The sequence below is a fragment of the Miniopterus schreibersii genome (assembly GCF_964146895.1).
Source record: "Miniopterus schreibersii genome assembly, chromosome: 22".
Classification (NCBI taxonomy): Eukaryota; Metazoa; Chordata; class Mammalia; order Chiroptera; family Miniopteridae; genus Miniopterus; species Miniopterus schreibersii.
Genome location: NC_138124.1, coordinates 3,228,134 through 3,254,949, shown reverse-complemented (window position 1 = coordinate 3,254,949; position 26,816 = coordinate 3,228,134). Strand labels below are relative to the sequence as shown.

General features: G+C 45.9%; 2 protein-coding genes across 20 annotated transcripts in view; one reads left to right on the top strand and one right to left on the bottom strand.

The window, feature by feature from the left end:
* The window catches only part of MEF2A (myocyte enhancer factor 2A), a 79,082-nt gene extending 69,381 nt beyond the window's left edge, over positions 1–9,701 (top strand). For all 16 annotated transcript variants that reach the window (XM_081124685.1, XM_081124681.1, XM_081124692.1 and 13 more), the window contains 3 exons: positions 2,427–2,553; positions 6,218–6,344; positions 7,876–9,701. In XM_081124685.1, the coding sequence (XP_080980811.1) occupies positions 2,427–2,553; positions 6,218–6,344; positions 7,876–8,242 (621 nt within the window). In that variant the 3' untranslated portion in view covers positions 8,243–9,701. The remainder of the gene's footprint in view (positions 1–2,426; positions 2,554–6,217; positions 6,345–7,875) is intronic.
* A 7,478-nt stretch (positions 9,702–17,179) lies between these two features.
* Positions 17,180–25,730, bottom strand: LYSMD4 (LysM domain containing 4). Of its 4 annotated transcripts, none has more exons than XM_081124695.1 (3): positions 25,675–25,730; positions 24,298–24,587; positions 17,180–22,065 (listed from the first exon to the last, which is right to left on the bottom strand). In XM_081124695.1, the coding sequence occupies exons 2-3, from the start codon at positions 24,577–24,579 to the stop codon at positions 21,454–21,456; spliced, it is 894 nt and encodes a 297-aa protein (XP_080980821.1). In that variant the 5' UTR covers positions 24,580–24,587; positions 25,675–25,730; the 3' UTR covers positions 17,180–21,453. The 4 variants fall into 4 exon arrangements, with proteins under 4 accessions (XP_080980821.1, XP_080980819.1, XP_080980820.1 ...); XM_081124693.1 differs by having other exon boundaries at positions 25,657–25,721; XM_081124694.1 differs by lacking the exon at positions 25,675–25,730 and adding an exon at positions 25,296–25,505.
* Positions 25,731–26,816: the final 1,086 nt, after the last annotated feature.

The following is a 26,816-nucleotide window of genomic DNA, read 5'->3' as shown; positions in this document are numbered from 1 at the left end:
TGCTGCATGAAACGCTCTGAACCACAAAGGGGTTCCCTGTTTAATAACAGGAATGTCTATAATTGAACATAACACAAACTTACTATTTTTTATCAGAAGATATTCTAGTCTCAAAAGTAGCTGTTAATACCTTTCTTTCCAAAACATGATTTCTGTTTGCTTTTCTAGAAAATAAGTTTGACTAAAAATAACTTTCAGTTGTTCTGTTTCTTCTTTGGGAACTAAAACCCAGGCCTCACAGAAGTGATCATGTGAATTCAAAGTCAGCTGCTAACTAGAGGACTTGAAGGGGAATAAAAATTTGAAAATGTTTAGTTTTTAGCATGGACGGGTTCAGGTTGCATGGAAGCATGGGGGATGCATCTGTTGGTTTTATTTACATATTATATGCATGCCGGTGTGTCTTGCACAATTTATTTAAAAATAAGATTGTGCTCTGTTCTTAAAATAAGAGCTCATTCTTTAACTTTGCGATAGCTCTCATGGTTTTGGATGTGATTTTGTATTGGTTAACTGAAACATACTAGTCAGCTGTCATGGTGGTACTGGATTATATCATGTGCAGATGTGGACTGTCTTTTGGAAAAATACTTAATGATACAATAATGATTGCCAAATGGAAGTTTACAATTTGAGATAAAATAATTCATATTAGGTTAGACTTCACTATTTATCCCTAAGTTATGAATGCTTCCTTGTGAATTATCTAGCAATGTCGCCCTCTCGTGGTTACTCTTGAAAAACTCATGCCAAACACTAGGTTACAATTTAGAAAGTGGTTCATATTGGTTAGAACTCCAGAATATAATCACGGATGGCTCCAAGCCAAAGTGAGGAAGGACAGGTGCCTGGAGCCTACACTAAAGACACTCGTGAGAGCCAGGCTGCAGAGGATCCTCTAGAAGCCCTGCAAGAAGTTACACAGAAATCTTGGGCCAGAGGGTTTGCTGGGACATTAAGGCCCTATTCCGTGTGTAGCACTTCAGTTTCCTCATAGGTTCTCAGCGTAGGACTGCGAGGCAGGCAACACAAGACCACTACCTTCCCTCCTTGACAAACGGGGAGGTAAATGATTTTCCCATGCTTGCCGGGGGGTGGATCTGGGGCAAAAACCCGGGCAGTGGGACCACCTACTGAACGGTCTTTCTAACGTTTTCTAACTCAAGATTATGTAGAAAATACAAACTAAAAAGAAATGAACTGAGATCTGGATCCTTATCAAATGATCAATGTTCAGGTATCTAGATCTAGCCAAAGGCCTTCATCTGATTACCGGTTATCCTTTGAAAGCGGTGACAGGAAACCGAATCCCAGTCTGATTCTTGGTCATCTCAAGGGTACTAAATTACACTTTTACCGATACAACTTAGACCCCCAGATGTCGGTTAGCGGGCTGTAACTTCATTTGGAAACAACCCTAGGGCTGTATTTTGGCTTCTTGTGTACTAACCACGTGGAACGTGGAGTTTGCCTTAAGGGAGCCCTTTCCAAAACCAAGGATCTGAGGAACAGAGCAGCGTGGTGAGCAACTGCTCTCATACACCTACCCAGAGGACAGGGACTGACTTACACCGACTTGACTATTAATAGCCGACTTATTAATTCACTCCCAGTGTAGGTAGGAGCTGTGGGGATGGAGTCAGTCTGCCAGCATTTACTACCGCTCCATTCACAGCCCTGTGACACATCCTTTCTTCAGAAGCTCTCTACCAAGGCCTCTTCTTTCCGAAGAGTCGGGAGACTGAAGCGATACATATCTGAATCTGCTGTTTAAAATGGGTCCCTTGGGGGGCGATGTTGGTAATGAGGGAGGCTACATGTGTTTGAGGGCAGGGGGTATAATGGGGAATCTCTGTACCTTCCCCTCAATTTTGCGGTGAACCTAAAACTGCTCTAAAACAGTCTTAATTTAAAAAAAAAACAAAAACATACCCCCCCCGCCCCCTCCAGGATCACAGGGAAGGAAATCCAGGCACAAGCTGCACAGTAAGCCATGACTTACAAGTAGTGTCGATCTCTGTGCTCATGGACTTCCAGTTTCTCTACATACTAACAACCTTTGCTGTTCTCAGTACCTGCAGGTGTTTTGTTTTTATTTCGGGTGCCTGGCAGTATGTGTAGTGGCATCAGGTCCTCATTCATAATGCATGTTTCTGTGTTAAGGATGTGTCTCTGACATCAGTAAACTGTGTGAGAGAGACAAGGGAAAATGAATAATTAATGTAAAAATATGTCCCTTAAAATTGAATATTTAGTTATACCCATTTGTATTTATTTCTAAGGTTTTCACATCATGGCTTCAGGAAGTGACATTCACATCATAAAACTGAAAAATGTCACTTTTAAATTGAATGTTATTTTTAACATATGAAGTCTGAACATAAGTTCTTGCAGGGTAACACTTTTTCCTTTTCTGTGCCCCACAGAATACCCAGAGGATAAGCAGTTCTCAAGCCACTCAGCCTCTAGCTACCCCCGTCGTGTCTGTGACAACCCCCAGCTTGCCTCCGCAGGGACTCGTGTACTCAGCGATGCCGACCGCCTACAACACTGGTAAGCCGGCTCTGCTGCCTTTCGTGGCTTCACGTCTTTGTTTTGTGACCGTGTGCTTCTGTGACTTTTTAAAAAGGAGCATATTTACTGGAATATATTATTGCCAGTATTTTAGGTTCACATTTGGATATCCTTAAAAACACACGCCAGCCTTGAAAACATTACAAACAATACATTGATCACAGAATGATTTCCCAACATGAACTTTTATTTACCCGACAGAAACAGGCAGCTGTTACAAAAGCCACCGCAAGCCTGGAGCAGGGAGGGTGCGACTGCCTGTTGCTCGGCCTTGTCTGTGCAGTTTCTCGTTACACAGTATCCCCTCTCCCAGGCTTTGAAATCATGTTTTTCTCCTCACGCTGTGCTAACCTGCTCTGGGGAAGACTGTCCGGTCCTTCGCTGTGCTGGGCGCGCCCGTTTTCTCCATGGAACTGCCTCTTTGGGCCTGAGGGACAAAACCAGGGCCTTTCTTGTTTCTCCTCAGAGCCAGCCAGTCAGTCCTCACCTCTGAGAGGAACTTTTCACTCCTTTAGATTTACTTAGACATTTCATCCGCAAGTACCCCATTTCGGGGGCATGTTGGGGAAGTTTAAGGATGCTCCAGTGACTGGGGGGTGCTTTCAGCCAAGTGGGCTGAATGGAGACCCTGGTGTGCAGCAGGGCGCCTTTAGGTTTGCTGCTCTGAGGACTGGCAGACACCTGTGTGGTTCCCCTTTGTCACCAGCTGAGCCAGACATCTGATGCTGCGAAGGAAGGAGGTACAGGGAATGGTTATAACCGTGCCTTCAATTATTCAGATACTGCAGTGCAGGGAATGGACTCTGATTCCGTAAGTGGACTGTAACAGAGATCATCACATTGTAGACTTCAGGGTAAACACTTGAGCTTGGTGCTTTCAAACTGCTGTCTGGAGCTCCCTGAGGGGCGCGGAGCCAGTGATATGTTTGCTGCTTTAATTCCAAGTTGTTCTTTTAAAACAGAAACAACTTTAAAAGGTTTTATCAAAAATGAAAGTCTCTTAGGAAATGTCCACTACGTTTTCCAACAGTCAATATGAAAAAATGTCCAAATCCACCAACTGCAAATCTGGAGGCAAGCTAGGGACCCGGCATTCACGGACACACTCAGAGCACTCATCACCAGCGAGAGGAGACAGCTCAGACCTATTGGTAAATATGGAGGGGAAGCCGGAGGTTACCAGTTGATATTCTGAGCCAGGAGAGTGCAGGAGAAGAGGGGAATCTGCGAGCTAGAATGGTCAGGAGGATTGGCTGAGAAGACGGGGACTGAACTGGGTGTCAAAGTTAGATTAGTTTACTGAGCATTTCATGACAGGCTTTTCAATATACTTTTTATTTTTCAATTACAGTTGACATGAAATATCTTAGGTTCATGTGTACAGCATAGTGGTGAGACATTTATATAACTTGTGATCACCCCAATAAATCTAGCACCCCTCTGACACCACACACAGTTATTACAGTATTAATGACTGTTATTCCCTGGGTATTTCCTAACTGCCAATTGTACTTTAGTCCCTTCACCTTTTTCAAAAAGCCCTCAAACCCCCTTATCTGGCAACCACCAAAATGTTTTCTGTGTCTATGGGTGTTTTTATTTGTTCATTTATCCTGTTTTTTGATTCTGCATATAAGTGAAATCACATGGTATTTGTTTCTCTGACTTGCTTCACTCGGCATAACGTCCTCCAGGTCCCTCCGTGTTGGTAGGGTTTCATTCTTTTTATGGCCGAGTCCTACCCCATTGTATAGATGCCCCACTTCTTTACCCAGCCGTCTATCGATGGGCACTTGGGCTGCTTCCATAGCGTGGCTGTTGTAAATAAGACTGCAGCGAACATAAGTAGGGACAGATCTTTTCAAATTAATGGCTTGGCTTTCTTTGGATAAATACTCAGAAGTGGAATTGCTGGGTCATCGTAGAGTAGCTCTATTTTTAATTTGTGGAGGAAACTCCATACTGGTTTCCACGGTGGCTGCACCAGGAGATAAAACGCTGTGCTCACCTCCTCCCACAACCCCATCAAAATTACCCAGCAGCCATCGAGAACCACCTGAAGACTAGCCAGACACAATTCCTACAGCTAAGGATATGAAACGGCAGCGACGCGGAACAGGCAGGTCCCACGCGTGTGGTGTGCTAAGAATCAGGAGGGGTATCTCGGCTACAGAGGTTCCCCAAGAGAGTGAGGGGTCCCAGCCCAGGGCACCAGTGCTGGGAAGCAAGGCCCCGCACATCTGGCTGTGAAAATGGGTGACGCAGTCCCTCCGAGGGAGATGGAGGGCTGCTGGGGTCCCAGGTGACCTGTCGGGCCTCAGCACCGAGGCGGCAGTTCTACAAGCGCCTTTTCTTAGGCTCTTGGCCATCTGTCCTCTTCAGGAAGTTTCTCACCCAGGTCCTGCGGCCATCTTTTCATTGGATTGTTTCCCTTGCCTGAGATGATCAGAAAAAATACTAAGAAATGTCAGACTTTACTGCCTGTGTTTCCTTCTGGGAGTTGTATGGTGTTGAGTCTAATCCATTTTGGGTTTATTCTTTCTTGTATGTGGTAGAAGGAGGTCGTCCAGTTTCATGGGTTTTTTACGTGTCTGTTGTTTTCCCAGAGCACTTACTGAATAGAGCGCCCCTACTCCATCGTAGGCTCTCGCCCCTCCGTCAGATGTTAATTGCCCATCCAGGTGTGGGTTTATTTCCGGGCGTTCCGTTCTGTCCCAGTGACTGGTGTTTGCTTTTATGCCAGCGCCATCCTGTGTGTGTGCAGCCCTGCGGTAGTTTGACATCAGGCAGTGTAATACCTCCGACCCTTCTCCTTTCTCAACGTTGCTTGGTTGGTCAGGGTCTTCTGTGGTTCCGTATACATTTTTGGATTGTTTGTTCTAGCTCTGTGAAAATCGCCATTCAATTGCTTTTTAAAAAAGTTAATTCACTGGGAAGACCAACTGCTTTAAACACCTCTCTTGAGATATGAATAAGTTACAAGTAGACGAGTTTTTGGCGCCTCTTTCAGACAAGTGTTAATGAGGAACTGAAATAGCTGTGTGTGAATTATCACAAATGTCCCAAGTCTTGGTCGGAGTGATTATGACTGAAGTATTCATATAACATGACCTGCATTATGCTCTGTAACACAAAGTTTTTTCATGAAGTTGAAAATATTGTGCTTGCAATTGGGGTTGTTAGACAAAAGTCCCGGTACTTTGAACAAACGGAATGGATTGTACAAGAACGTATTTACTGTCTGGCACTAAGCTTGGCACCTGTGAGAAGGGGACTGTGTGGCTCCTGTCCCCCACTGCTTTGGGAACATAAAACTTGCTGATAGGGACTCAGGTCCGCATGAGCTGGAAGTGTGAGTTTATGGGGGGGGGGGTCGCATAGGGACAGCCTTTAGCGATGGCCTGTTTATTATTTTCAAGTCTGGAAAATCAACTTTTTGGGTACAGAGTTGAAACTTAGCTACATTTGTCTGGGGTTATTCCAATAAACTAGGTCTGTAAACCTCCCAAAAGAAACGATTTTGTGTGTTAGACCCTGAAGTGTGTTGTTCTGTTACGAAGTATCTCAACCTAGGAACTTTTGAAGCTCCGATGTACTGAAAAGCCGCTTTGGCCCCCAAGCAACGTTTCCTCCTCCTTTTTAGATTACTCGCTGACTAGTGCGGACCTGTCAGCCCTGCAGGGCTTCAACTCCCCAGGAATGCTGTCCCTGGGACAGGTGTCGGCCTGGCAGCAGCACCATTTAGGACAAGCAGCCCTCAGCTCTTTGGTGTGAGTAACCCGAAGTCTTCCCCAGCCTCTCTCCCTTTTTCTGTCAGTCGGTCTTCGGCTCTGCTGGCTTCCGTGTGAATTTCGCACAGGGACCGGGCTGTTCCCTAGCGTCGTGAGGCGGGCGGCCGGCCGGGTCTGCTGTGCTGCCCCCTTCTGCTGGGTTTGGGTTGCCCAAGGGTTTGGAGAAAAATTTTATTTCCAGGGCTCTAGGTATTGGCGTGGATACTGAGCACATGAGGCTTTCCCTCCGTTAGGAGATCCAGGGAGGGAGGCCTCTCATAGGGACGTGCTGAGGGGGAGACTCAGTGTCTAAGGGGTGCTGGGCACGGCTGTCCCCCATATGCGCCCCCTTCTGCTGACCCACCCAGAGTAAGCTGCCTGCTCCCACTATTTCCCAACCCCTGAGCCCGATTCCACTGAGAGGAGGCAGCTTGAAGACACTCAGCTCAGGCCCGCTCACCACGCTTCTCTCAGCGGACAGACAGGAAAGTGAGCCGAGCCCTTTGCTTTCTCTCAGGCTCGTAGGGGAGGAACGAGGGGTGTCTTGTGGCAGATCCCCGCCGGCCTCACACCTGCACCTCCCCAAGGGAGCGCTGCGTGGGCCGGGCGGGATTACACAGGCGGGGCCAAAGGTTTCGGGCTGGGAGGAGGCTAAGCACAGAAGTTGATGCCTGTTACTTGCCATGTGAACGACTGTAAACCTACTTCTGCCCCACCCTGTAAGCGAGAAGGGTTTGGCGGTGCGCAGGTGGGACCGGACACCGCTAGCAGGAGGGAGAAAGGACAGTAGTAGCGGGACAAAGGGTAGGTCCATGGAGCAGGTGGGGGATGGCATAGCACACCCAGCTGGCCGCCCATGCTCAGGACACTAGGGACACCCAGCCTCCTCCCCTGAGGTCCCCGAAGGGACCTGGCTGAGCAGACCCTTTGGTTCCTGCGCTGGTACGGGGATCGGGGTCGTGTTGGGGAGCGGGCCGTGGACGGAAGCCCTTGGGCCGGTGCTGAGCCTCAATCAACATCGTAAAAACAGCCCTGCAGGAGGGGGGCGGCTTGGGCTCAGCCGGTGCGCACCCTCCTGCGCCACTCTGAGCGCGCTGCTCACCTTTCTGAGACTGCTCAGCGCTGCCGTGAGCCTAGATGACGTGCCTGTCACGGGGCCGGAGCAGAGAACAAACTGAGGAAGCAAAAGACGGAGCAAAATTTGAGTTGCCATGTTGTTCCCTAGTGTCCCTAGCATTTGGTGCGTGCGCAGCCTTAAGCGCCGACCCTGTGTTGATGCTCCAGCTTTAAAAGTGCCAAGGGTAAGGGCAGAACTGGCCACTAGACGTCTCAGCTGGACTGTTTTGGGGGTTTTCCCTGCCAGGGAGATGGGATTTCTTTTGGGGCCAAGCACTGAAAGAAATGAGCAAAGCCAGCCTTGGGGACTGACAGTCCCTCAGACTGGGCTCGTCCCAGTCAGGCGCTGTCTGAACTGTCATGCGTTCGGGCAGGTCTGCCCTCAGCCTATCTAACTTTTTTTTTCCCCCCTCAGTTCTGGAGGGCAGTTATCTCAGGGTTCGAATTTATCCATTAACACCAACCAAAACATCAACATTAAGTCAGAACCAATCTCACCTCCCCGGGATCGAATGACCCCTTCAGGCTTCCAGCAGCAGCAGCAGCAGCAGCCGCCGCCACCGCCACCACCGCCACAGTCACAACCCCCCCAGGCCCGGCAGGAAATGGGGCGCTCCCCTGTGGACAGCCTGAGCAGCTCAAGCAGCTCCTACGACGGCAGCGACCGGGAGGATCCACGGGGGGACTTCCACTCTCCAATTGTGCTGGGCCGACCCCCAAACGCTGAGGACAGAGAAAGCCCTTCTGTGAAGCGAATGAGGATGGACGCCTGGGTGACCTAAGGCTTCCCGCCTGTGGCTGGTACTGTTACTGCAGTGAACTGCCCTGCGTATCTAAATTGGCCGGTAAGGACATGAGGTAAAGCTATTTATATGTACATACATACATACAGACCCCTTTACATGTATGTATGTGAGTGTGGGTGTGTGTTGCATACACAGAATCAGGCACTTACCTGCAAACTCCTTGTCGATCTGCAGATGTGCGTCCCATGGCAAACCAAGCACCTGTAGGCAGAGTCTAGTCTGGCACCTCCCTGGATTTTATTGTTCCATAAACTACCCCGTTTTTGCAGAGAAACGTGTACCCGTATATAACTCCCCCACACTAGCTTGCGGAAACTAGAGGGCCCCTCCTTGTTTTATTTAACTGTGCAGTGACTGTAGTACTTCAGAAAAATGCTTTGTAGAACGGAGCAGTAGAAAAGCAGGAACCAAGAAAGCAATACTGTACATAAGATGTCATTTATATTAACTACCCAACCTGGCATGGGTCTCTTTTGCAAAGGGGTGCATGGTAAAGGGCTGTTGATATTAAAAAAAAAAACAAAACAAAAAAAGCCCCACACGTAACTGTTTTGCACGTGCAAAAATGTATTGGGTCAAAGAAGTGATCTTTAGCTAATAAACGAGAGAATAGAAAACGCATGAGATCTTCAGAAAATACTAGCCTAGAACTATAGAGCATTAACAAAATAAATTAATATATTAAGTTATAATTGGAATATGTCAGAAGTTTCTTTTTACATTCATATCTTAAAAATTAAAGAAACTGATTTTAGCTCATGTATATTTTATATGAAAGAAAACACCCTTATGAAATTGCTGACTATATATAAAATTATATTCACTACTTTTGAAAACATTCTGCTATGAATTATTTATATAAGCCAAAGCTGTATGTTTCAGTTTTTTTTTTTTTTTTTTTGAGAATAGCTTTATCTTGTTTTAACTTTTTAGTTTTGTTCTAAGAGGGAAAAAAAAATATCTTGCAAGCAGAACCTTGGAAAAAAAAAGCCATGAACACTTATTATTCTATATATAAATTAAAAGTTGAGCCAAACTCTTCCTGTATATAGCATCTTAAATATATTATCACCTTCGATGTAAGTACCTATGTATTGTATGGTCACCAGATTAAAAAGTATATTTTTGTGGATTTGCCGCCAATTTGGGGGGAAAAGGCGAGATCCTTATTAAGTAGAGTATTCACTGTTTAATATTTACTATTTTGTTAAATATACTGTACTTTGGATTTTAATTATTAGCCCAGTCTTTTCAGAGGATTGTATAACGGGGTTTCTCCCCTCACTGGTGGTGAATGTGTGATGTTGCATTGTAATCTTTGTGCTGTATGGGTTGAGCATCATTATATATTTTATATGTGTACATAAATAGCAAAGTGGCAAAAAAAAATTGGTGTTAAGTTCATCCTGCATAAATATAAATGTGTTGTAACAGATTTTATAAGGCGTTATTTAAAACTTGCCTTTTGTGAGGAAAAATATAGAAGCAGCTGACCTAACTTAATTTAGAGAAAATGGCAAAATAGATGAGCACAAAGGTTTTATAAGTGGTAAATGATTAGGGAAACCCTCGCTGGGCAGGGACCTTTCCTGCCGGTCACGAGCTCTGCACAGAAGCGGCACTTCCATGGCAGAGACTCTCAGTGCAGATCTGGGCCCGACGCGCCACCCTCAGCTTAGATTCTGACCAAGGCCTTACTCCTATAGGAGGACAGCGAGTTCGTTCGTCCACTTTCTGGGCTTGTGCCATGAACAAAATTCAAAGTCCTGTATATCTATCTTTTACCATAGATTTTTAAATACTTTTCCTGAGAAACTCAAAATAAGGGTTGAAAAATGCTATTTTGTATTTTAAACTTAGTATCGAGCAGCTAGCTACCTACGATTTGTACTTACATTTTGTTTTCCCCCCAAATTGCATTCCTTTTGACGTTTTCCTCATGCTATTTGTGACAAATCATCAGCCAGGTTTTCTGACTGACACACAGCTGCAAGCGGGATTCTGTCTTAATGACAGTCCGGGTCGTCCATTTTGATAGAGGCCAAACAAGGGAGAGTGACATGCTCGCCCCTCGCGTCAGTACAGGCACACGGCTCATTCGGAAAGGATTCGTTTTTCTTTAAAATGTTCTTCCTCACGGGCACATCTGCAAGGTCTCGCCTAATTGAAACCACAGTCTCCCGACCCTGAATTTCCAAGATAATCCTTACCACTTGTAAGCCACCTACAGCTTTGAGAGCGCTGGGTGACCCGCGCGTTATCATTTATGCATGTCCATGAACTTCTGCTGTACATTGGAATAGGAGTTACCACAGTCACATTTACTGTCTATTTTCTTGTGTGCCTTATGAGATGGCTTTTCTGACTGTACTCAATAGTCTTTCTTTCTATGCAGGTTTATAATCAGTACAACTACTGTTTTCTAAAATAATATTACACAAGGCTCGGAGTTTGTATTTCAATCACAATGACCAAGGAACAATGTATTCCATTTTCAGGAACTGAATATTAGACTGTTAACCCTTTCCCATACGCGCAGTGACAGGGAGCATATGGACTTGACAGACACTCCTCACCATGACACCATGTACGAACACACATCTGGTGGAAACCAACTCAGACTGGGCAAGACACTGGCAGGGTCACTTAGAACCTACATTTCTTACCCTTTTAGACTCATGTGTTTTGTACGACACCATCACGAGAAAAATGTATCCATTCAGATGAAGTATTTTATTACTAAAAGACAAAAACAAAAAAAGCTTAGAGTGAATTGCACTGGTAAAGTACGGTTTCCAACCGCTGTGCTTCCTTCAGGACCCTCATCTGACAGAGAGAGTGAAGGTCACCATTGTATGTCTACAGACGGTCCCAACCAAAACTCCATCTTTTGAGCCCTAATTATGTCCATTGTGTTAGAGACTAAATCAGGGGTTTGTTCTAGAAGAACACGTTTTACCATTTCCTTTAACCAGAAGGACAGCTAGTAAAGCATTCACACGTTTTCTGTATTAACCATCGTGCGCACAAGAAATACATAGTAAATAGGGAACCAGAAACTCCTGGCGTCGGATCATAAGGAGCTAGATGATTAGAATGTGAACAAAGATTTTACAAATGTAAAACTTTTATTTCTCTGTAGAAACTTTCTTCACTTTGCTGTGCAAGAAGACACTGCTTTGCTATATTTAAAATGGCTTTTTTAAAAGAGATTTATGTATTTGGTAAATGTTTGTAGTCAACAGTTCACACAGAAGCTGTACACGGTTTGATCATGTAAAACCGTTTGGCGGCACAAGCTGGACTTTGTTGCCATCCTTGAGATGAAAAATAAGTTAATCTCAATTTTTCCCTGATGTGTTTTTTCTTCATTATACAATAAATATTATAGTGAACTTTTTATCAAATGGTTAAGAAAATGCTAGAGGTTGTTGTAAACTATTTGTATCCTGCACTCACTACAGTAAAGACGGACTGGCTTTTCCTGTGTACTCCAGACTCTGTCATGTTTGCCACCCAGCCCCTCTCCTGTGCCCTTCACAGAGGCCTTTCCCCCTGCAGCTGCCCTCTCCTCCCTCGGAGACAGGGTCAGGCAACCGCTGCAGTGCCCACCAGCCTCACCCTCCGGGCTGGCCCTGGACCCTTTAGGAAGCAGCCAGCGAGCCAGTCCCCAGCACTGGCCACTGCTGTTGAGTCCATTAAACCCACCCAGGCTCTCAGAGTGACTTCTGCAGGACATGCCACCACCTGAGTGCGGGCTGAGGTGAGGAAGGGGGGTGGCTCTCAGGAGAGTCTGTTTACTCGTTTTCCCCAAAATGCATACATAATACTGAGCTGGGGGCAGCAGGAGAGAGATACACTAAATGAATTTTATTTTTAAGAGAGAACCGTGCAGTGGCAAGTTTTTTCTCTCCGACTTACCTTCTAAGCCTAGCTAAGCAGATTTTTGCTGTCAATTAAATTAAAAGCTAAATTTTTATGCTGGTTTTACTTGCAGGCTACAGTGAGGCTATTCGTGGGTTTTGAAAGCTGGTTGAGTCCTGTGGCTATAAATACTCTAATCACACCTGCAGCTGTTTAAAATCAATTCCTTGCGATTTCCTAGTTAGCTCCCATGAGTGCCTTCCTCTAGGCTTTATCCTGTTTTTAAGCTGATTCTGCTTGACTGGCACCAGCCAACAAAAGGATTTTTCAGTTGGAGCCCTGTGCCAGCTGGATGGCTTCGGCCTGTTCCGCCTGCCTGTGCAGTGGCTCACGGGGTCAGAGTGCCACTCAGTTGTGGAACTGAGGAGAAAAGCAGTGTTTCCCCCCATCTTCCTCGAGATGGAGGAGGCTCTACAGAGGCACTGAAACACCAGGGAGAGGGGCTCCTGGGCGCTGCATGGCCCACGGCCATCAGGCAGCACACTGCGCACTGGGAAAACCCTGATCCCACCTGTCACCCTGGGAGCTGAGGACAAGCTCTTCCCAGCAGGCAGCTCAGACAACATGTCCTAGACTCTAGTCACCTCCTTAGACACATCACCTGCCTGCTCCGTCTCTACCATAGCAGATGAATGTTGCTGGGGGGGGGATCAGTTATACTAACCGGCTTCACTGTATAACCCCGCTGCCCCTTTTTACCTTTAAGTCTCTTTTTAACTTTCCATGTATTTGTCACCCACCTTCCCCCAATATTAACATTTACGTAACCACAGTACCACTATGAGAACCAAGAAATTAACACTGATACAGCACTATTAATTAAATACCTTGTTGGAATTTCACCATTTTTTCTGCTTATGTCTGTGCCAGTCACAGGATCTTACATGGCATTTAGTCGTTACTTCCCTGCGACAGTTCCTCAGTCTTGTCTTTGAAAAGAAGACACTTTGGAAGAATACTGATCAGTTATTTTGAATAGTATCCCTCCGTGTGGATTTCTCATGTTTTACCTTGATTGGAATGAGAGTGTGCATTTGTGGCAAATATACCACTGCTGCGTCTTTACCGCACTACGGAATTCATGGTGTCCATGTCTTAGGACAGGTGACGTGGTTTCTACTGGGTTTCTCCACTGTGAAGTTACTATCTTTCCCTTTGTAACCACTGAGTATCTCAGGGAGATACTCCAAGACTAGAAAGGTTTCTCAAACTTCCACTTACTAATTTTAGCATCTTGCTTGCAACAACTATTACTGTGGTATTTCCATACTACATTTGTTAATTGGACTTCTCTAAGGAAGAGCTGGCCATTCTCCCCACTTTTAAAATTGTTGATATCATTATGGACTCATTTATTTTACTCCATGGGTTATAATCTAGTACTATCATTACATTATTCCAGCTTTGCCCAGTAAGAGTTCCTTCTGCTAGATTCCTGTGTTCTTTGGAAAAGCCCCTCCACACTCACACTTCGTGGCATTTCCTTACTGCCCCAGTGCTGGATCTACAACTTCTCCAAAGAAGAAACCAAAAGGGAAATCAAGCTTCAAACAAATGAAGATGGAAATAATGCACAAAACCTACGGGATGCTACAAAAGTAGTTCTTAAAGGGGAGGTCTATAGTAATAAATGCATATATAGTGAACAGCAAAGATCTCAAACCTAAATTCACACCTCAAGGGACTAAAAAAAGAAAATAAGTCCAAGCTTAGAAGGGGAAATAAATGAAATAGAGGTCAGAAAAATAGGAAAGATCAATGAAACTAAAAGCTGGTGTTTTAAAAAGATAAACTAGACAAAAAAATTAATTGAAATACATTACAACTGACACCACAGACACAGTGGAATCATAAGGCACTACTATGAAATAAATGCCAACAAATGGGAAAACCTAGATTAGATAGGTTTTATATTTGGAGGAACTTACCCATCAACACTGAATCAGGAAGAAACAGAAAATCTGAGCAGATCAATACAGAGTAAGGAGACTAAATCAATAACCAAAGACCTCCCAACACAGAAGAAAAGCCCAGGACCACGTCCTTCCACAGGTGAATTCTATCAAATATTTAGAAGAATTCTTCCTAAAGAGTTCCAAGAACAAAGAGGGAACATTCCTAAACTCATTTTACAAGGCCAGTATTACCCTGATACCAAAGCCAGATAAGGACAACATAAGAAAAAATCATAGCCAATATCCCTGACGAAGACAGATGCGAACACTCTCAAAATAATTAGCAAATCAAATTCAAAGGCACATTAAAAGGATCACTTACCAGGAGCAAGTGAGATCTATCCCTAGGATACAAAGATGGTGATATGCCACCTTAATAGAATGAAAAACATCATAGTGTCATCCCATAAGTGCAGAAAGCACATCTGACAAAATACAACATCATTTCATGACAAAAATGCTCAACAAACTGCGTAGAGAAGGGGACGTCCCCCGACATAATAAAAGGTGACAATCACAAGCCCACAGCTGATGTCACAATAGGGAAAAGCTGAAAGTTACTCCTCTAAGTTAAGGAACAAGAAAAAGATGGTGACTCTTCCACTCGTGGTCAACATATTTTGGAAGCCATAGCCACAGCAATCAGGCAGCATAAAGAAATAGAGACTTTGAAGGGGGAGGGAGGCAACGGAGGAGATATCAGCTTCCCTGTCCCTGCCCTCCACCCAGATCTACGATTACCCACTAAACACAGACCAGGAAACCCAGGTTCAAAGTGAAAGGACAGACACTAAAAGAGCATGGGTAGCTACACAAAATCAGACAAAACTGACTTTAAGCCCAAAACATAATTACATAAAGGGGGGTCAACATCTGCCAAGATCGATCATGGGATGCTGCAGCTCTAGGAGGGAATTTTATAATGATAAACACCCACATTAAGAAACAGGAAGGAGCTCAGGTAAACAACCTCACCTTACACCACAAGTTACTAGAGAGAGAAAGATAAACCCAAATTTAGTAGAAGGAAGGAAATAAAAAGACCAAAGGGGAAATAATGAAATGGAGACCAAACAATAGAAAACAATAAAACTAGAAGCCAGTGTTTGGAAAAGATAAACACAAACCTTTAACTACAATGACTCAGAAAAACAGCAGACTCACCACCAGAAATGAAAAAGGAGGCTGATACCACAGAAATACAAAGCATTTGCTTTGAATGAGCGACTGCTATGAACAATTACCCTTCAACAACTGGATAACCCAGAGGAAATGGGTAAATTTCTGTACACAGCCTACGAGGCTGAATCATGAAGAAAGAAACAATCTGAGCAGCCTGATACTTGGTAAGGAGACTGAGTCAGCAAGCAAAACCTCCCAACACAGGAAAACTCAGGACCGGGTTTCATTGAATTCTAACAAATACTTTAACAAGGATTGTTGTTAATTATCTTTCAACTGTTCCAAAAAACTGAAGAGGAGGGAACACTCCTTAATTCATTTTACGAGGTGGGCATTACCTGGATACCAGAGCCAGAAAAGAACAACATAAGAAAATTATAGACCAATATCCCTGATGAATATAGATGGAAAAATTTGCAACAAAATATTAGCAAACCAAATTCAACAGCACATTTTAAAGGAGCCCTGTGATCAAGGGGGCTCCACCCCTGGACAGCAGGGATGGATAGTTCAACATACACAAATCAATCAGTGTGGTGCACCACCTTAACAATGAAATATAAAAATCTCATGATCACCTCAATAGATGCAGAAAAGGCGTTTGGCAAAATACAGGATGTCCCCCAAAAATGTAGACACACACTTTGAATAATTATAAAGCCAGTGTTTATTAAAATACATTTAACAGCTATCAGCTCTTAAAATGTGTATACATTTTTGGGGGATACTCTGTATATTTTTTCCTGATAAAAAATAGTAAAAGTCATCATAGTAGGAAATCAAGAAGTAAAATTGTCTCTGCTTGCAGATGAAATAATCTTTATACAAAAAATCCTAAAGACACTACCAAAAAACTGCTAGAACTAATCAATTCAGTAAAGTTACAGGATACAAAATCAAATACAGAAAACAATTGTTTCTATACACTAATAAAACACCTGAAAAAGAAATACCATCAACAAGATGATCTAAACCAATTAAAAACTTAGATTTATTCCTAACCAAAGAGGTGGAGATTCTGTACGCTAAAAACTACCAGAGTTAGATGCAAGAAACAGAAAAGACAAACAAATGGGAGGTAACCCATGTTCATGGATCAGAGGAAGATTGTAAAAACTATCCACTACTTAAAGCCATGTGTAGATTCAGTGTATTCTGTATCAAAGTTCCAATGGCATTTCCACAGAAAAGAGAAAACAATCCCAAATTTGTATAGATCCACAAAAGATCCTGAGGTAGCTCCAGCAATCCTGAGACAGACCACCAGCGGCATCACACGTCCTGATTTCACGCTGTACTGTAAAGCTCTAGTAACCCTAACAGCATGGCACTTGCATAAAAACAGACACTGAGATCAATGGATCAGAACTGGGTGCCCAGAAATAACTGCCTGCATATACCATCAACTAATATTGACAAGAGAGCCAAGAATACTCAGTTGGGGAAAAGACAGTCTTTTCAATAAATGGTGCTGGGAAAATGGGACAACCACATGCAGAAGAATGACACTGGACCCTTATCTTACCCACTTAAATAGGTAATTTCGAGACATTTTATGTAAGCTTCAGGGTAACCACAAGAAAACCTGCAGTAACCACACAAAAGAACATGATGAAGGCATGAAGTCAAAGCATATTAGTACCAAAAGACACCAACACACACACAAAAGACAGCAGGAAGCAATGGATCTATAAAATGAGCCAGAAAACAATTATATAAATACATGGAGAGGTATTCGGGCTGGGAAATTTAAGATTGTTAAAATTCCCATATTATTCCAAGTCATCTATAGATTCATGCTATCCCTATCAAGATCCCAATGGCATTTTTTAATTTTTTTTTTTTTACAGAAGTAGAAAAAACAATACTAATTTATATGGAAGAACAAAAGACTCTGAATAGCCAAGGCAATCCTAACAAAGTATATGGCAAGGGACATCAAACTTCAATTTCAAGGTATATTATAAAGCTACAGTAATCAAAATAGTATGGTAATGGCGTAAAAACAGACACAAAGCAATGGAAGAGAACCAAGAGCCCAGAAATAAACATAGGCATAGTCAGGTAATATTCGACAAGGGAGCCAAGATACTCAATAGAGAAAAGACAGTCTCTTCAATAAATGGTGCTGGGAAAACTGGATATTCACATGTAAAAAATGAAAGTGGAACCCTATCTTACACCACTCACAAAAAATTACCTTAAAATAGGTTAAAGCCTTGAATGTAAGACTGAAAACCATAAAACTCCTAGAAAACAGGAAGTTACCTTTTTGACATTGGTATTGGCAATGATTTTTGGGTTATGACGAGAACAAGCCAGCACATCAAAAACAAACAAGTGGGACTACATCAAACTAAAAAGCTACACAGCAAAATAAACAATAAACAATAGAAAAAAGTACTCGCAAACCTTGTATATGATCAGAGGTTAATATCCAAAATGTATAAAGAACTCATACAACTCATCAGCAAAAAACCCCAAATAATCCAATTAAAAAATGAGCAAAGGACCTGAAGAGATATTTTTCCAAAGAAGTTGTACAAATTGCCAACAAGTACATGAAAAAGGTGCTCAACATCACCAATCACGCAACTCAAAACCACAATGAGATATCACCTGTTAGAATAGCTATCATCAAAAAGACAAGAGGCTTGGCTGGTGTGGCTCAGCAGTTGAGCATCAATCTAGGATCCAGGAGATTGAGGTTCGAATACAGGTCAGGGCATATGCCTAGGTTTCGGGCTCCATCCCCAGCAGAGGTGTACAGGAGGCAGCTGATCAATGACTCTCTCTCATCATTGATGTTTTTCTCTCTCTCCCTTCCTCTCTCTGAAATCAATAAAAAATATATTAAAAAGAAAGAAAGACAAAAGATAACAAAAGCTGGTAAGGATGTAGAGAAAAGGGATTGTAAACTGGTACAGCTACTATGGAAAACAGTGTGGAGGTTCCTCAAAAAATTAGAAATAGAACTACCATATGAGTGAGCAATTCCACATCTGGGATTATATCAAAGGAAAAGAAAACACTATGTCAGAGAAATAGCTGCACCCCCATGTTCACAGCAGCTTTATTTACAACAGCCAAGACAGAAAATCTAAGTGGCCATCAATGAATGAATGGACAAAAGTGTTACACAGACACACACGCACGTGCGTGTGCACAATATTACTGTGCCATAAAAAAAGGAAATCCTACCATTTGAGATGGATGAACCTTAAGGGCATTATATTAAGTGAAATAAGTCAGTCAGAGAAAGACAAATACAGTATGTTTCCACTTATATGTGAAGTCTTAAAAAAAAGATACAGCCAAGCTCATAGAAAAACAGGTCAGATTTGACGTTACCAGAGGCAGGGAAGAGGGGGAGGTGGAACTGGATGAAGGTGGTTAAAAGGCACAAACTTCCAGTTACAAGTTAAGTCCTGGAGATGTAACGTATAACATGACTATAGTTAACACACTATATTGTATACAGTCAAGTTGCTAAGAGTAAAGCTTAAGAGTTCTCATCACAAGGAAAAAACATTTTTTCCTTTTTCTCTTTTTTCTTGTATCTAAACTTACTGTGGTCATCATTTCACAACATATGTAAGTTAAGTCATTATGCTGTACACTTTAAACTTATACAGTGCTGTATTCTCAATAATACTGGGGGAAAAGGAAGAAAAATGCTGAGGTTCTATGAGCCGTCTTTACAGGGCTCACATTGTTCCCCCTCAAGCCCAGATGGGCCTCACAATTACCACAGAGGCAGCTTAGAGAGCTCCCCACCGGAGGCGGGGCTGTGGCGGCCTCAGCTGGGCAGCCCTGCTCCAGGTAACGCAGAGGATCCTGCTTAGACTCCGCAGCCTTGTCTCCCAGAGAAGAGGAGGAGCACCCCGTGCCTAACGGCACAGGCTCCCTACTGCTCTAGTTCAATGTTAAGCACCAGAGTTCAACCAAAAGGACTGAATCAAGCAAATTTAATAATTTATTTAAAACATGAACTACCCAAAGATACTAAAATATGTAGAAAGGGAACTTCATGGCATCCCGTGTCTGTGTAATAAAACCATTTTAAAGTACGTTATGCAGACTAATCAGCAAGATTGTGCGATAACCTTCACCTGTCTGGATAACCCTGGGTACAACCCCTGGACACGGACACCTTCATCTCCAATACTGTCCTATATCTTTTAGTTCTGAATTATCAACCCCCAAGCTTGGGGGGGAAAAAAAAAAGAGGAATCAATTTTCCTTCACAGAAGAAATTATTTTATTCCATTTGAAAAAAGTATAGAATACAGTTATTCATTCTTTGCCTAGCAAAAGTCATTTTCCCAGAGGACTCTGAGCCCCACCTGGTGAGGTAAATGGTGACAAACAGAGCCCTGTGGCCCTCAGGGGAACAGTAAGCAAATATTTGGCTAGAGAAGCAATCCCATGATCAACACACTTTTTGTAGCAAAAGTTCCCAAGTCCATTTTATCCAGAAGAACATTTTGCTTTTGAAGAGCACATTCAATTTTGAAGATAGTCCAAGTTTACTCATGGAACCCAGGGCGAACCATTTTCCACAAAACTCAGAAGAGAAAGAAATTGGGAGCCCATCTCAAGCACTCTTCTATTCTACCCCACTCCCTTCCTCTTCACAAGATCTTCTCAAGCTATCATTAGGCCTCATGTGCCAAATGCCTCTAACCATGCTCCCCCGCTGCTCAGCATTTGTGCATGATGACCTCCCTGGAGACAGGCTTCTGAGGCTGTTTCCAGCCACTTCAGCCCATCACCCCTCAGTGGGATGAAGATGGGCTCCCACCAAAGCAGGCTGTCACCCCTTCCACCCCTGCTCCACTGCAGGGGCTCAGAGGCCAACCAATGCCCCCCCCACCCTCCGCACTGGGCACCATTGTTGAATAAATGGGAGAAGAGGGCAAACCTCGGGTGGACAGGCATCGGCCTCTTTCTATGGCTTTTCACAGCAAGGGTCACCTCTACACCCTCCGTTAAGTGTTTGCTCTTTTAACATATGAGCCACACTGTATATAGAGTGCTATCCACCCAAAGAAATACACTGAGCCCTGGTCTCATCCTGTGGCTCTAGGATTCCTAAGAATGGAGTCAGGGGAGCAGCAGGAAGCAGCAGTGTGGTGTTCTGCACCACACTTCCAGGTGAACGCAGGGGCTGCTGCTCGTGGGAATGCTGGGCTGGTGGCTGTTTGGCCTTATGCTGGGACCCCCATGACTGGCACTCAGTCTCTCTCCTCAGCTCCAGACGCTGGCCAGCAAGAGCTCCTTCAAAGAAAGCTGACTTGGGGGATCTAGTTAGCGAATGCTGTGGGATGCTCTTCAGGTGAAGCTGGGCACCAGCCCCCAAATGCTCTGCCAGGAGGCGCTGGCTACACATGCAGCAGCTTCAAACACACCTGCGTGTTGGAATAAGCAGCTCTAAAAGTATGGCAGGCAGAACTGCTGCTTGCTCAGTATTACAGCACTCGTGATGTAGGGCTTCTTTGATTTTAGAAGTGACGGTTGCCTCGGAAAGGCTAACTGGTAAGGCAAATATGAAGCCAGGTTTGTTACCATTATAATCTGTCACACTCTAAAAACAGAGTCACATTCACCACTGTTGGGTAGCACCTTTGTCAAGGAGACAGGAAACATATTCGTCAGAACCAGCCACCCCTCCAGAGCAGGCAAGGAACACTGCAAACACCCAGGTGACCGAAGCCGAGCCTAGGGGCTCCCACTCTGCAGGTCCATTCCCAAGGCCATTCTTCTCTGTCCCAGCACATCTAATTTGGGGGACCACAGAGTGCTACTGTGGAGACACACATGGCCAGTCCACTAAATGCCTTCAAAAACGGGCATGTCACGTGTGAATGTTCCTGTCACATTTATCTTCTGGATGCAGGAAGCTGAGGGTGTTGGGGTTTTGGCTCCACAACCTTGAATTAGGCAAGGACAGAGCACCGTCACACTATGAGGGTGTGTTAATTGAGAACACACTAGTGGCTTCTGAAACGTGTCCAAGTGCCATAGAAAAGTAAATGCAACACCCTGGGATATGGCCAATGTCAGCTGATGCGCATCAGGAGCCCAATTACACCAGCTGGCCTGATTCTTTAGAAACACCAATAGCTAGTTCCCTCCCCAGGTGGTCTGCCTGAGCTGGCTGGCTGGAGAAGGGGTGCTTGGCACTGGAATCGCTACTTTGGGGGCTTGCCCTGGAACTGCACTCACTGCCATCGAGCCATTGGGGACAGCAGTTGTGTTCACGCTGCTAGGAATCTCTCCAGTAGCTCGTATTTTAAAATAGACCAAATAAAATACTGGTAAAACAATCCCAATGAGAAGCATGATAAAAACAGCATTCCACCACTGAATTCCACAGTCTGCGCCGTTTGTCAGCGTCTTCGGAGGAGCTGGAAGTAGTGGCTGATCGGAGATCTCCCCGCAGTAACTGTCACTTATGAAGATTTCTGACTGCACCACTTGCTCAATATTCTGGTCAATGCCCTTAAAGAACTCCGTCAGTGAGCTGGACGGGGCACCAGTGCTTAGGGCTGCGCTGTCTTGGTCTGGCTGCTCCTCGAAGGTCACTCTGGTTTCTGAGGATGGGCTCAGGAGGGGTCTGAGTTCTTTGTGGGTCTCTGTTAGGATCCCATGGTTTTTCACTGGAATCTTAATAGATTTCAAAGCATATAAGTCTTGTTCTCTGATGAAGTTGTTGGCTTTCTTGATATCTGCAACCTAGGGAAGCCATGAAGACAAACATCACGAAATACATAAAGCTCCTTAGAACTAATATCTAAAAAGTGGTTCTTAACCTTTCTGGAGGATGGTCCAAGCCCACCCTGCTTAAGAAAATGGTGAGCACTGGAAAACTGCACCTACACATAAAGTTAGTTTAGGCTAAAGAATGTTGTTTCTGGCTTTAACTCAGCTTTTACAGCTTAATCATCAAAATTTCCTAAAGATTTACAAGTTTGAACAATTTAAGATCAGTTTTGAAAAAGGCTTTTTTTTATTGTTTAGAGTGTGACTGCAAAACAATGCTTGTAGGTGAAACACAACCATGGTGGTAAAAAGAATGCCATTGCCCTACTTCTTTTAACTTTTGAGGCAACAGCGCCCCCATCTGGCTGCTCAGCCTCCAACATCAGAACCCAGTTAGCAGCTACACTACACTTGCATTCAGCAAAGGCAAAGCCCTAGCCAGAGGCACAGACACTCAGAACCTAGTTTACCAGTAATAATGCTTTAAGAGGTGTGCCCTCGTGATTTTAACATGTTTTCTTTTGCATGAGTACTGCATGGCATACATCACTTCGTATGATAAATAGAAGTATGCAGGGAATCACAAAGCAAGTTGGAAACTGTAGACTGAAATCTTCTTCCAATACAGTATTAGGACTTGAGGAGAAAGGAAGGCCACTATGAGTTTTATAAAGTAAAAGAGTTCATGACAAACACCTCCCACAATCAAACCTTAAGATTAAAGAGGGGAGAAAGTGTAAGTCAAAGACAAACCCTTCCTCAAGCTGATGTTTGGATTCTATGATTTTAACGTAGGAAGCCCACCCAGAGAGTGTAAACACGGCCAGCAGACCTTTCAATAGAGCCTTATTCAAAACAATTAGCTCCACTATCTTAATTATGTAGCAACTGTTTTTAATCACCTAATTAAATTGGGGCGAGGTCATTTTTATGTCCTGGAGCTCAAGCATAAGGTGCTTGAGACCATTTTGTCTTTGTCCCTAACAAAGTAACAGCAATTTACTTTCAATAGGAAAACTGACCACTTATTGGAGGCATTATACGGTTTTCAGGGATTCATTCAACATCACCATTGCAAGGAGCTCACTCAGGTCTTTGTAGGGCAGGATTCATTTTTCAGTTCATGTTCATTAAACCATAGAGTATGCCTACAGAAGCTGATTATAACAGTCAAATGTATAAATTCAGTATAATTCAACAGCCACTATGTGTTTCTGGACACCATCCTGTTTATTTCCCTGGGAAACACAATGCCCCACACATGTGTTTAACCATTTGAACCTTGTTACATCAATGACAGTCACTTTAAGGAGGAAAAGATTTTCAAAACAACTTGCTCAGGCAGCCTTTACAGAAAGCCATAGAAAGTTGTCCCATAGGGTCAGCAAAGCAAAATAAACAGTTTCAAACCAGGAGAAAATGCAGCAATTCTAGAAATACTTTCCTACTTACTTTGCCATTGTTAATCACTCTGAATGCTAAAGACATAATTAAAGAGAGAAACAGGGTTATATAGATACACAGCATACAAAGGCTAGATCATGCAGTTCCAAAAGACAGAAGGTAAAACTTTACCAATCAAATAATTACAACCAGCAAGAAAGGGGTCAGAAAGAAAAGTAGCCAAAAAATGCAAGCACTCCAAAGAAATCCTGGATAAATCTGCCTGGCGTCTCTGGCCCCATTAGGTCTTAAATAAAGCGTGCTCAAACAAAAAAGGTTTCAGAATCTCAATTTGGAGGGACAGTGAAGAGTAGAAATACTCTGCAGCAAGGGAACAGTCCCATCACCCGAGATTCCTCACCCTCACTCTCCATGGCCCAGGCTAAACAGAGGAGTCCTTTCCTGCTTTGAGAGGCCTCTCCCAACCACCTGCCAGGGTCAGGAAGGGGCAGCAAGGGCTCCCGCTCGTCAGGGAGATCCTCTATCAGGGCTGGGGAACCTTTCTGCTGCCAAGGGCCATCTGGATATTTATAACATCATTCACAGGCCATACGCAATTATCAACTTAATTAGCCTGCTGTACTTGGTCGAACATTTAATTAACTCACCCCTCGATTTACTGAATTTCGAGTCCCGCCTGCGGTTGCCTTGGCAGGGCCAGACCAACCGATTTCATGTAAGGCCCTCGGGCTGCGCGTTCCCCACCGTGCAGTCCAAGCGGACAGGCCGCGGGCGCCCCTTCCCCTTCCCCGTGGGTCTTACTTTGCAGCCATACTGGAGGGCGAGCTTGTTGAGGCTGTCCTCCCGGGCCAGCTCCCGCTGCAGCAGCACGACGCTCCCCGCTCCCGGCCCGGGCGGGCGGCGGGCCCCCTTCTTCTGGCGCTCGGGGCCCCGGGGTCGCAGCGCCACGCGGCGGGGCTCGTCCTCGGAGGAGTCCCCCGAGTCCCCACTGCCGCTTTCAAACATGTACACCTGGCGGGTCGGAGTCCCACACACCATGGCCGGGCCGCGGAAGGTCTTGGTTAACACGCCCTTCTGCCTCATTTTCTTAACTGAAAACCAAACCCCAGGGTTAATTCCAAACAAGGCACATTCACTCCGCTGATAGGCGTCTCGTCAGAAACGACTCCTTCCCCGAATCACAGCGGCCGTGCAAAAACAACGTGTTTACGCTGAAACAGAGGGCGAGACATAGGCACGAAAAACGCCTTTTTTTCCTCCCCCCTCCAACTGCATATTTTGCGCCAGAAACCACAAGCACCCCTCTTCTTTCCCCCCCCAGTCTTCGTCCACACCTGTGACTCCCCAAAACCACAAACGTAGCCAAAAGCTTGTCTCCGCGGCCGCCGAGTAGTCAAGAGGGGGGAGTCCCGACCCGGAGCCGCCGTGCAAACCGCCCGGGCGGACTCGACTCACTGCCACGCGCCCCCCGAACCGAGGATAAACACTGGGCGCTTGGGAACGGCTCGCGTCGCGGGCCACGGGGGGCGGCGGGGGCGCTCCCGCGGCCTCGGAGTCGTCCGCCCGCTCAGGGCCCGCCGCCCGCGGGTTTTGCTTCCACTTCCAGCCGAGCCGCCGCCGCCGCCCTCCCGCCTCCGAACCCGCCCGGGAGCCCGGCAGCGCAGCCGCACGCGCGGGAGGGCCGGCCTGGCGGGGCCGGCGCCCGGGCCTCGGCAGCCGGAGGCGCGGCCCGTTGGGGGTCAGCCCGCGGCCCCCGCCCCCCGCCGGCCGCCCCCCGGCCCCGCCGCCCCGACGTTCACCTGCGGCGGCCGGCGCCGCGCCGGTCCCTCCGAACTCCCGGCCTGCCAGCGACCCCGGAGGCGCCCAGGCCTCAGTGTCCCTCAACGTCTCTTCCGTGAAAGGAGACGGGGGCCCCCAAACGAGAACTGACAATAAAAACGGGGGGCGGCCCGCCTCTGCCTTAGACGGGCGGGGCCCCAACTCGCCACAAGGCACAACCTCTGACCTCCAACCCTAACCCCGACGGTCGCGGCCGCCGCCCCTCCAGCTGCAGGAGGACGGCCTGCCCCCCAGCCCCCCGGCCCCCCAGCCCCCCAGCGGGGCTGGGCCACCGCGTCGCAAGGGGGTTCGCTTAGCCCCGCCGACCGCGACCAAAATCACCTCAGAAAACCGCGGTACCTCAGCTCCCAGGATTCGCCGCGACCGCCGCCTGCGCCGTCGACACTGCTGCGCATGCCCATTGGCTGCGACTATCAGCGGTGCTCCGAGGGGGCGGGGACGGCGAGGCAGCCAATGACATCAGCGGTGGGCGGGCATTGGAACGAGTCTGGCTGTCCTGACAGGTCAGCACCGGACGAGCAGGGAGAGAGCCGCGTCCGGGGGGCGGGGCCGGGCAGGGCCTGGGGGCGGGGCGGGGCCTGGCCTGGGGGCGGAGCCGGGCGGACCCTCGCCCCGCCCCCTGCCGGCCAGGGCCCGTCATTCACTTGAACGCCCCGCCCCCACTTTCAGCGGAGCCTCAGTCTTCCTACCTGTAAAAGGGGCCTTTGGCCCAGCTTTGCGTCACTAGTCTGCAACGAGAGGGGGGTTCCCAGGAGGGGGGGTGCCCCCGGCTGAGAGCCCTGGTGGAGACGGGGGACCTCTGCTCTGCCGGGCGAGGGGCCCCGCGGGTGGAGTTTGCTCCACTAATGTAAACACTGAACCACAACGATACGGACCCCCCCAAAATCATCAAGTGTAAGGGTGACAGAGGACTCCCTAACCTTAGAAGTGATGGGTGACCTCTCACACTAGAGCACAAAAGTTTAAAACTTCAAGAAAGAAAACCAAAATTAAAAAGCAAAACAGTAATTTGAGGGACACAAATGCAACAAGCACCACAAATGATAAAAATCCTTGATTGAGAAAGACACGAAGCCCACAGAAGACGAAGGGGGCAGACAGCTCACCAGAGAAGTCAAACGGGAAACAGGAGAAAAATAAACCTCAATAGCAGTCAAATTAAACAAAACTAAAGGACTGAAGCAGTAAGATCTCAGAAACCCTTTCTACGGCTTTCCACCCTGCTCAGAATAAAAGATAAATTCTTCATCCTGGCTTGGGGGCTCTCACTCCACTTTCTGGCGATCTCCTGTGTGGCCACATGGGCCCCGCACAAAATGGGCTAATGCATTACAGGTAGCCTGAGGCTGTGCTGGACGCGGCTCCGCCTAGGCCGGTAACTCTGGACACTGGCTTTGCTTCCAGCTCTACTAAAGCCCCAGCTACACCTCTTCCGGGCCTAGTTTAAGGGAAATGGGACTTTGCAAACTGAGGAAAATAAC

Excerpts from the sequence above, each read along its gene's own strand:
- LYSMD4 (XM_081124695.1), bottom strand. The coding sequence starts at position 24,579 with ATGAGGCAGAAGGGCGTGTTAACCAAGACCTTCCGCGGCCCGGCCATG. Across the intron at positions 22,066-24,297 it reads CCCTCCAGTATGGCTGCAAA|GTTGCAGATATCAAGAAAGC; the intron begins GTAAGACCCACG and ends TGGCTTCCCTAG.